General features: G+C 41.2%; 2 protein-coding genes across 2 annotated transcripts; both read right to left on the bottom strand.

Annotated features, from left to right (window-relative positions):
* Positions 1 to 983: 983 nt before the first annotated feature.
* Positions 984 to 3,057, bottom strand: LOC121763056 (protein OCTOPUS-like). Its single transcript, XM_042159109.1, has one exon. It carries the CDS (start codon positions 2,802 to 2,804, stop codon positions 1,134 to 1,136), a length of 1,671 nt encoding a protein of 556 aa, XP_042015043.1. The 5' UTR covers positions 2,805 to 3,057; the 3' UTR covers positions 984 to 1,133.
* Positions 3,058 to 8,381: 5,324 nt separating this feature from the next.
* LOC121760707 lies at positions 8,382 to 8,891 on the bottom strand. The gene has a single exon (XM_042156339.1). The coding sequence runs from the start codon at positions 8,889 to 8,891 to the stop codon at positions 8,382 to 8,384; it is 510 nt and encodes a 169-aa protein (XP_042012273.1).
* Between the last annotated feature and the right edge of the window lie 2,451 nt (positions 8,892 to 11,342).

Raw genomic sequence — 11,342 nt, 5'->3', positions numbered from 1 at the left:
TGCGACCGTGGTTTGACGTGACGGCAGTCGCAGAAGCAACACAACCACCTCTCGACGAATGACAGTCATTTTTGATGTCATCAAACTGGATGATGATAAAAAAAAATGACAAATGAAAAATAAATTTTTGGAGGAGATGTATGGTTAATAGAAGTTGTGGTTGATGCAAAAATTGAAAGAAATGATGATGCGGCAAAAGACGATACCACATTGTGTACCATGACCTTGATAAGAGTGACATATCTGATGTGGCATAAAAATAATGAGAACAAATTTGGATTGTGGCTGCCAAATTTTGATATCACGTGTGGTGTAGCCAGTAGCCACACAATCCATTGTGCAATAATGCCTTGCTGAAACTAGTGCATGAAAAGCAGTGTGTCAATCTTGTATTCATGGTAAAATCCATGCTGCTCAGTTAAAATAGACTACACCATATTTACCTGTTTTGTGCCACACTAACAATAACATGATATTCATTTATTGCGAGTGTTTCCTAACAAAGTGAGTTCATGACTTACCTTTACATGGCCTGAGAGCCCTTAATCACTCAGCTTCTTGCTATAATGCCGACGCTACAGCCATATTGAATTAACTCTATTTACAAATCAACATGCCACGGCAACTGATCTTGATAAAGAAAGTGAACTAGCAAGAAATGGAAGATCATCTTAAGGTTTATTTATGTTTCGTTTTCTTGGTCTGTGATATTTATCCACCAATATAATGCAAAATCACAAGAACATCAGCTTCAAGAATCAAGCTCTCAAATCCAAAGGCAAATCACAGACAGCCTAGCTTAAGCAGGATATGTCGAAGATTAAACAATATTGTCCTAAAAATATCAGATATAACGTTAAGGGTAGTAGATTTTGCATCATTTCCTAATCGATAGTTCTGATCTTGCTCTTGCTAAATCCACAGCAGGGATATACAGCCACAACTTCTCCTATCTAGTAAAGATTCATATGAACTAGGCAAGAAACGAAGAAACTTCTACTTTCGTGTTGACAAAAGAGCTTTGCAAACAGTTTATGTGACAGTATTACATACTTTGGTGCACAAAAGGAAAGTAAAATTCCATATAGCTCACAAAACAATAACCATGCTGAGAATAATTTGGCTACCTCCAGTCAGTTTAATTGCAAGAGATTCCCAGCAATGGAGTGTGAGTTCTGGAATTTGAACTTCCCGGACTTGCTATTCCTCATGCTGCGCAATGGTGTCATGTAGAAGGGTGTAACACCGTTATCAAGATCAACAGAGGGGAATTTCGTGCTCCTGTTTCTTTCCAGCTTGAAATTCCCCTTCTCACTGAGAGTGAATCCACCTGCACTGTCAACACTCCTCCTTGCATAATATGATCCCAGGCCATCACATGACTTTCTTGAAGCAGCAACACTACTGCTTCGTGCCAGCTTCCAATCCCCAACGTCTCTCAGAAGCTCACTAGCCTCCTTTGCTTGCTTCTCACGAGCAGCATCCCTGACTGCATCCACTTTTAAGGTCTCACCTACATTCTCGCAATTCTTGTTTCTGAAGCCAAGCACGTTGCAGACTTTACGCCACCTAACAGATTTCTTCGCTGATGCATTCATGTTACCACCACCAACGACAGCAACATTTCCTGGCGTGGATCCAAGCTTTTCTAGTTCATCAGCTTTACCAGAACTCAATCGCCAATCTTTTAACTCCTTCTCCGTGATCACCAACTTCACGTTTGCAGGGGAGGACACTCCATGATCCTCCAAACTTATCCCTTTCTTTCCGAAGCTCCTAACAGAGCTAGACCGATCAAAGCTACTGCGCCTCATGGATGAGGAGGAATCTGAATTTGAGTGGCCAGAACCCGAAGCTCCAGAACTACTCTCATTCTCTATGATTGATTGCATTGGCCTATCAACCGACAATCTGTGATTCTCAAACCTGCTAGCATTCCCTAAGATTCCACTCTCAACAGCAGAGAACATTGGAGCCAGCCTCGGGATTGTTCTTGCTATCATATACCCATCCCACGAAGCTCTCGGCTCCTCGAACGAAATCCGACCACCATCAACTGAAAACCTCGGTTCAATGTCACAGGATCTTCTCCCCATAATCTCACAGTGATTTTCCTCGAAATTTCGTCCATCATTGCCAGCAACAATAGCATTGTTTTTATTCTCTTTTATCTTGCTATTCTTTTGCCTCCACATGCGCAGTTTCTTACTGAACACCGATGCTGCTCCAAAGATATTCCCAGCAATATCTCTCAAATCCTTAGTTTTCTTACTCTTATTCCCAAATTCGAGATCTATATACTCTTTCATCGACTTAAATTCCCCTTCCTCGACCTCCTCATCCCTATTATCACAACCGACATTCAAACTCCCAAATCCCCCATCCGAAACCCTAACCCTATCCTGATTCTTCTTCCGCGGCTCGATCACAGTGCAAGCGTCTCTCAAAAGCCCTAAATTCTTCGATTCAACCTTCGCCTCACTCCCCGATCCGCTCTTCAGATCGTCCGCATCGAACAGATTAGACAGCGATCCCCTAGCCGAAACGACGTCGCACGACTTCCGCCTGGGCTCGTTGAGGCCGCTGGAGGATGCTTCGCATCTGGAAGTAGAAGCCACTGACCTGCAGCGGCGGAGCTCCGGCGAGGCGGCATTGGGGGCGGGGGCGGAGGCGTCGAGGCCGGAGAGTCGCTCTCGGAGGCAGGAGGCGCAAATGCCGGTGATTGGATCGTCGGGGTGGCGGTAGCAGGGGGAGAGGCGGCGGGTAGTTCGGATCCGAGATCGGGAATCGGGTCGGATCGTCATTGGATGGAAATAGGGCTGAACTGCATATAGAGATGCAATGTAGGTCTGTGTGCGGGGTGAGGATTACAGAGTAAGTCTGAGTATTTCTGTGTCTGCTACTGAGATATGAGCAGAAGATGAGAGATGGCTAGAGAGAGAGGGTATCCTAGGAAGAGGGCAAGATGGCGACAAGGCTAGGCCAAGAACCCTCGATAAACCCTCTATTAATCATTTATTCTAAGGGGCGCTCACATTTATTCACCTTATCTTCACCTTAGACCATCGTCCCCCTATCGTCCGCCACTGTTGATGGGCGATGCTCCGCCCGATACCTCATTCGGCAGAGGACGTTGTTGGACACCCACAATGCTCTCATGTACTGCTAGGGCTCCGATAGAGCCCGGTACCTCGAGAAGATGATCGATGAGCTCCAACGCCAGTTGAGAATGGACTAGACCAGGTTTCCTGCCTTATTCGTAGTGCACTTATTTTTTTCCACTCTTCCTATGTTTGTAACTTTTTAAAAAAATTAAGTAAATGCAAGGTTTGCCTTTAATTTGTGGAGTTTTGCTATTTATTTCACTAATTTATATATTTACAAATATAAAAAATAAATACAAAGTACTCCATTGTTAACGAGATAGGGCGGGGTAGTAACTATTTTTTATTTTTTTTATTGACCAAAGTTGTCAATAGGAGATGGATCCCCTGCACCGGTTAAAAGCGCAGCAGTTGTGATGCGACTATAAATAAAACGCAGGATTAGTTCATTCTTTAGTCTTTACTTTATCTTGTTTTTTAATATATTCACTTTCTTTTTATATTATTATTATTATTATTATTATTATTTAAAGATACCGCATTAAAAAAAGGCCTGTGATTTTCATCTCATGCCTTTACAATTTTACTACAATCTTCAAAAGCTAGCAGAATAACTTTGTATATTCATAAATTAGAAGAAAATATGAGTATTATAATAGTAATTCTTAAATACACGATTAGCTATAAAATAAAATGTTGAAGCTGAAATGATAGTCTCATTATAAAATAAGATTTTTTTGTTAAATCATTTTTATTAGGGTTAAAAATAATAAGTTGAGTTTATTAATATCATAATTACTTTTTATTAATTGGGTTAAACAATACACCCTCTATCTCTGAAAAGTTCGGCACTGATTTTAATACATAATTGGCAAAATAAGAGAGAGATAAAAAGAAAAAATAATTAAAGTATTGTTGGTGGGAAATGAGTTTCACCTCATTATAAATACTTAAAAGAGTTTTCAAAATTAGAGAGACGGATTAAAAAGGAAATAATTCATACTTTTTCGGGAACGAGGGAGTAGTACTTTTCAAATTTTAACATTTTTAAGCTGATTATTTATTTTGGAATGATAATCATATTTAGAAATTTCATGATAGAAATTTACAATGTTATATACTCCCTCCATCCCAACTAAGGTCACTCGTATTTTTTTTATGTTCCGACTAAGTTGAGTCAAATTTTTTTTATATAAAATACAAGACATCTAATGACTCTTATTTTATTCAATCATCTATTTTACTTTCTTTATCTTTCCTACTTTATTCCTTTCTTCTAATTTTAACATAATTTCTTAATTTTCATGCCAAAAAATTTTGACTCAACTTAGGACGAAAGGTGTATATAACAATAATATAAATAGAAAGCGAAAATATTGAAAAACAATATAAAGAAAAGAATAAGCTAATCATCGATTTATTCCTAGTCTACTGCATTTGCACCACATCACAAGCTGTTGTGTACAGGTGTCGAAACGGGTAGCGGGTAATTTCCATCCCGAACCGATACCCGCTACTCGGAGACAGTGGGAAATGGGGCGGGATCAGATAGTGTGTTTTAAAGTTTTGCGGATATGGGTATACCCGATACCCTCGTAGGTATACCTGATAAACCCGATAATACCCGACATTTTTATGGTTACGATTTTCAAAATTTTTATTTTAGTCAATTAGTTTCAAAGTACTCGATAAACTTTATTCCTTGTTGTATCTCGCTGCCACCAGCGAGCACGGTTGTGGGCGCGACGCCACTATTCATGCCTGCTCTCTGGCAAGAGCACAACACCCACAGTTGTGCTCTTCCGCAAGGACGAGCACAATTCAATTTAAAATTCAATTAAACAAAAACATTTCCATAATATTAAAATTCATTAAAAAACCACAATAAATATTACAAATTACAAATAAAATAAAAAAGACATAATTAAAATCCTAAAAATTAAAAATTACATAATTAAACTCCTAAAAATTAAAAATTACATAATTAAAAGCTAAAAATACCCCTGTGGACGACTACTCATCCGGTGGCACTACCCCCAATTGTCTTTGGAGGCCCAATATCATGGCCTCGTGCGATCGAAGTTGCGAGGGGGTCATAGTGGACCTATCGGCCATATTGAGTTGGGCCAAAAGCTGCCACAACGAGTTGGTGGGGGGTGGAGGTGGCTCATATGGAACGGGAGCGGGAACTGGAGCATCGGCGGTTGCAGCCGCGGCTCGACGGCGGTTGGTCGCCGCCTTCTTCCTTCCTTGCGGTCAGAGTTGGGAACCGCTCGGGCCGGCGTCGGGGCTACTCAAGTTAGCTCCGGCGAGTTGGCTAGCCACTTCTTTGGAGCCGGCGTCGGATAGGGATACCGACCTTGACAGTTTGGAGGAGCCGCTAGAGGAGGATATTACTCCTCCCATATACTTCGGGTGCGTCCGCGTCTCCTGCCAAACGTTGAGGTACTTGAACGGCTTGTAGTTCATGGATTGGTAGGTGCTCATCGCGGCAGTGATGAAGTCGACCTCGTTCCGGTCGCTCCTCGCATTCCGCTCTTCCTGGAGGAAATAGCCATTGAACTTTCCAATTTCATCGTTGGCTCAGAAGATGGCGTTGCGCACCATACTCTCGTTGCGCTCGACTGTTCCCGGCGGCCGATTTTCATTGTACCGGCGAGCGATGCGCCACCAAAAGTGATCGCCGGATTGGTTCGTGCCAACCACCGGATCTTTGGAGATTTCTAAGTACGTCTTGAACAATTTATCCATCTCCGCCGGAGTGTACGGTGTGCGGACACCGCGAGTAGGAGGAGTTGGAGTTTGGGAGGGGACGGTCGGCCTAGGCTCCGGTGTCCACCCGTATCGCCCTTCGGGGGCACCTTGGTCGTCGATTGGGTAAGGCCGGTAGCCACCCGGAACGCCCGAACTTTGGGTTTGAGGAGGGGCCGAGTATTCCGTTTCCGGACTAGGAAACGATGGTGAACCGAACCATTCGGGGTTCCAACCGGAGCCCGGGGGGTTATCGCCGTGGCCGGACATTGTTATGGTGTAGGAGTGGAAGAAAGATTGAGAATGGATATGGGAGAATGAAGATGAGAATTGTGTAGTTTGGTGTGAATTTTTGGGTGTGAAAGTGGGGGTATTTATAGATGAAAATGTGTATTTTTGGGGAAAAAAATAAAAAAAAATTAAAAAGTGGTAAAAAACGGTAATAAACGGATATATTATTTTTGGGAAGTAAATTTTTTTTTATTTTTTATCGATTTTTTTAATTAAAACCGATTTTTAATTAAAAAAAATTCAAAGGCAACGGCTATGCCGTTGCCCAATCGTGTGCCGCCACGTTGCCTGCTCGTTGGCACGGACGTGCTCTTCGCAGTGAGCAGCGCCGTGCCAGCGGCGGTGGAGCTTGTCCGTGCCAGCGGCACGGACGGACGGATGTCGTCCGTCCACCGCTGCGCATGCTCTTAAATATCAAAATTCGTATTGTTTATTAAATTCCTAGTAATAGTAGTATATTTTGAAAGGAGTAAGGCCATCCGCATCGCGTCTCGATGCTGTCTCTATATCATCTCAGAGACGAGACGACATCGAGACAGGGATGCAACCATCCATCTCGGTCTCGTCTCGGCCCGGAGGGTGGGTTGGCGAAACGTCTCGTCACGTGCCAGCGCCACGCGGCGAGCGCTGGCGCTAGGCATGGCGCCCACTCGCCGGCCCGCGAGTGGGCGTCGTCATGCTAATGCAATAAATATTTTTTTTAAATTCGATTTTAATAAAAAAAATTAAAAAACGGTAATATTACCGTTCAACGGTAATTTTTAATTTTTTTCTTTTTTTATTCTATAAATACTCCTCTTTCATTCTCATTATACACACAAACACACATCTATTCTTCTCAATTCATCTCACCTCTCCAATTTTCATCTCACCTCTCCAATTTTCATCTCAAAATGTCTGGCGACGGAAACTCCGGCGGCTCCGGCGGCAATGACTTGAACACGTTTGGCGACCGGGGGCATGTACAATGTGTTGGGTGCTTTCGGTTCCTGTTCGTCGATGCCGGGCATCCAAGTCTCGTTGACGCCGGCGGCATACCAACCACCCTATTTTGATGTGGATGCATACTCTCGTCCCTCCGCTCCGATGTATGGGCAATCGCAGGGATTATCCCAAATTAGGAAGGATTTTCCGGATGAACCCAATCCGAAAGGAGGACGAGGCGATGGAAGCTCCGGGGGTCGCGCATTCGACGCCGTGAAGGAAGAGGAGGAGGATGTAGGCCGTCACCCATACAGCCGCAACGACACGATGACTCTGTTCAACGCTTGGGTCAGCGTCTCGTACGATCCCATAGTCGGGAATCAACAAACCCGCAAGAGTTTTTAGAAAAAGGTCACCTGCCGCCGCACCATGAAGATGCACCGCAGTCATTTTGACCGATTCGACAGAGATGTCAAAAAATTTTGCGAGATCTACAAGAATGAAACGGCGAATTACCAAAGCGAATCCAGTGGAGCCAACATTCTGAGAGCGGCTATGCGAGTCTTTTTTGACGACAACAGCAAAGAATTCAAACATGTCGATATTTGGGAGGCGGTCAAAGACGTTGAAAGGTGGGCTGGCGGTGTCTAGTCCTGCACGGGCTCGAGCTCGAAATGCACGAAGCACACAGGGGGTGGCCAATACTCGTCTAACGAGAGCGGGTCAGGCAACGCCTCACAAGAGGTTGAGGGCACGACCACCGATGCAGGGGGCTCCTCCAGTGGGCGCCGTCGGCCGCAAGGGACCAAGGCGGCTAGAGGGAGGAGGGGCCGAGGCGAATCAAGCCAGGCGGGCTCGGTCTCGGGCTCGAACACCCTATTGTCCATGTACTTGACCGCCACGATGGCTGACACTTCCCACATGACGCCTCCCCAATATCAAGCTCATCTTGCCGAAATTGAGTATATGGCAAGACAAATTGGTATTTCGCCTACATGTGGCTTTAGTTTACCGCCACTGCCTTCGGAGGATGATTCGTCGGCGGAGTTGTTTTTAAGTGTGTAGAAACCATCTTTTGAGCAAGACCACTGATTCTTGATATTTGTGAAAACTTTTCATCTATGCGCACATCGAAAATAAAGTTCTCAAGTTGACTTTTAAGCTCGGACAAAGCAACTTCAGAAAATTCAGAAGGATAATACCGTGCAAGACGAAACAGCTTCTCCAAATCATATGCAGAAAATAAATCCCTAGGATCAGAACATGACATGCATAAAACTAAGTTTGTGTTGACTTCATCAAAACGTTGATTCAACTCTTGAGCTTGCAAGTCAATAACAGACAAAAGAGCTCAACTCGATAATAGTGGAGATTCTTCATTTTTTCAGCTCTACGTCTTCCTTTTTTTCGAGCTACAAACTCATCTTCCATGTCAAGCACATCCAGTTCGTATTTGCTACAAAACTTAGAAACATCAGCAAGCAATACATCCCAATCTTTTTCCCTCATTATTTGCAGACGTGATTTTGCTACCTTGACAAGATTCATCGCATTAACAATGTCTTGATCTTTCTTTTGTAGCACTTGGGAGAGTTCAGGTGTGATTCCCAAGATTTGCTTCATAAGATGTAACACAAAGACAAACTCAAAACTATTTATAATTTCTAGCACATCATCAGCTTCAGCCCTTATTGAATCGTCATGACCATTCTCCCCAACATACTCAAGAACATTAACAATAGAAGAATATAAATGTATCAAGTTGACAAGAGTACCGTAATGTGAACTCCAACGAGTATCTCCAGGTCGTTTCAATGACATTTCTTGATTTAGTCCTCTTCCTGTGCTTATTTTGTGACATCCCTAACCCGAAACATGCATTATTTTGCATATTATCATATTATATTGTCATTGCATATTGAATTGTCACTTTTACTACATAGATATTAAGTGTGTCATAGAGAATATATTTATTGTTATGACGACTCAATATAGTCGAATATATGGATAGTTTTGATTTACGGAAAGTGTTAAAATAGATGTGTAGTGTATTGTATAATATAAACTAGTATATATATATATATATATATATATATATATATATATATATATATATATATATATATATATATATACATGTATTTGGATAGATTAGAGTTCTATATATTAAACAAATTCAATTGTGTAGTGTACGTGTTGTTAGTATATAGTATGCATGATATATTTGTGTACTTGACGTGTTGCATTTTTAACTAAGGGCATGACACTTGTATTTATAACTTTCAATGTTAATTGGTATGAGTAAGCAAAGTGGTCGACGTATATGTACAAATATATCTTTTGAATAAAAATAAAAAGAGAGAGTTTGAGAGAGTTTAGGGGAAAACAAAAGTTGAGAGAATGGATCGAGAGTTATAAATCAAGAGTCGAAATCAGGAGCTCAATAAGTTTACCCATTATAATCAGGTGTGTATAAATCACACTTTTAATTTTACATGTTTTATTTGCTTCCTTGCTAGGTGTTAAATAAAATGAATGATTTGATTATATGATGCGATCCAATATGATTATGAATTATTTGATATAGGTGGTGGAATATGATATGGATATATGATTGGTGTGATGTTGTAAATGAATTATATGATAAAAATATGAAATTGATGTTTTACATATGGTATTGAAAGTACATGAATCATGTGATTAAAGAGGATCTGTGACAGCCTTGTACTGGATCTGAAATTTTAGAGGGACCTATGAGTCCAAATACAGAGGGACCTTCGGGTCAAATACAGAGGGACCTATGAGTCCAAATACAGAGGGACCTTCGGGTCAAATACAGAGGGATCTATGAGTCCAATTACAGAGAGACCTTCGGGTCATAGAGGAATCCCGGGCAGATACCAGGCTTGACTGTTACAGAATAATAAACTGAATAGAGTGGCATATGCATATGAACATGAAATGGTTTGTTTTTTTATAATTATGTTACATATTGTTTTTGATTATATGTATTGATGAAAGAATATGCTTGATGTTTGTATCGTGTGAGATTAAAGGTGGAAATTTATATATACTGAGTTGTGGCTCATATAAACCACTAAATTTTTCAGGAATAAGATAGCAGTAATGTTTTGACTGACGTGAGTTATAGGAAGTCCACGTGTTATCAGGTTCAGCGGCTGACGCATATTGGCAACCTTCTCCTCGTCATCATTTTTGCTTGTAGATAAATGTATAGTACATAGAGTGGTGAGAGGGTTCCACTACTCTACAGGATATTTTTGAAATATGTATCGGATAAGTGTTGGTTTGAACTTATATAATATGAATGTTCTATGAATTAGACACGGGTATTAATTGCTTTTATGATAAGGGATTTATTTATTATAAGAGCATACGTCAGAGGGGTTGAGGTGTGACAGTTTAGGTGGTATCAGAGCGGGGATAGAATCCCGCTGGGACATGGCATTCATGAATATCATATGATACATTTCGGTTAGATGTTTCATTTGCATTTCAATTATCACAAACATGGGTCACTGAGGAGAAAAGGGTCAGCCGCCCTGCATCATCAATTAATAGTAGAAACATTTCGTATACATGTTGCATCATATGGGGATTACCTAGGCTTTTGGAACAAAAAGTACATGGACCAATGATGGGGCACAAAGGTAGAAATTTTAGAGAACTCCGAAAAATGGAATTGTTGACTTTATGAGACTACTGATCCGGCCGAGGCTGAGATATGGTTGAAGAGGATAGAGAACATGTGTTCAATCAGATGAGTTGTATGTCAGAAGAATGTTTTGATTATACAGTGTCTCTTCTTTGAAGCAATATTTACTATTGGGCAGAAACAGTCCCACAAGCTATTATACAACCTTTGGTACTAAGTTCAGACGATTTTCCTAGAGAATTTAATGATAAATATATGCAAGAAGTGTATTGTGACGATGAAGTAAAGAGAGATTCTGTCTTTAAACCAGAACTATGTTTGTTGTTGATTATGAGCTGGCATTGTTTCAGTATACACGGTTTATCTAGACTGCGTGGTGCGAGTTAATTCAGTTGAGCTGCCAGCGGATATTGATTCCCTTGTTCATACACAAATTTGGTATTATCACGGGTATAAATTGGTTGTCACTTCATCGAACTAAGGCAGTTTGTCATGTTAAAGAAATGTTAATATAATCATCGAGACAAGTTCGAGTGATATTTAATGGTATCGACCAATTGCAACTTGTTTTATATTAGCTACACCGGCTTTTTGAT

The sequence above is a fragment of the Salvia splendens genome, chromosome 13 (genome assembly GCF_004379255.2).
Source record: "Salvia splendens isolate huo1 chromosome 13, SspV2, whole genome shotgun sequence".
Lineage (NCBI taxonomy): Eukaryota > Viridiplantae > Streptophyta > Magnoliopsida > Lamiales > Lamiaceae > Salvia > Salvia splendens.
The sequence above is the reverse complement of the archived record's forward strand: the minus strand, read 5'-3'. Positions and strand labels throughout refer to the sequence as shown.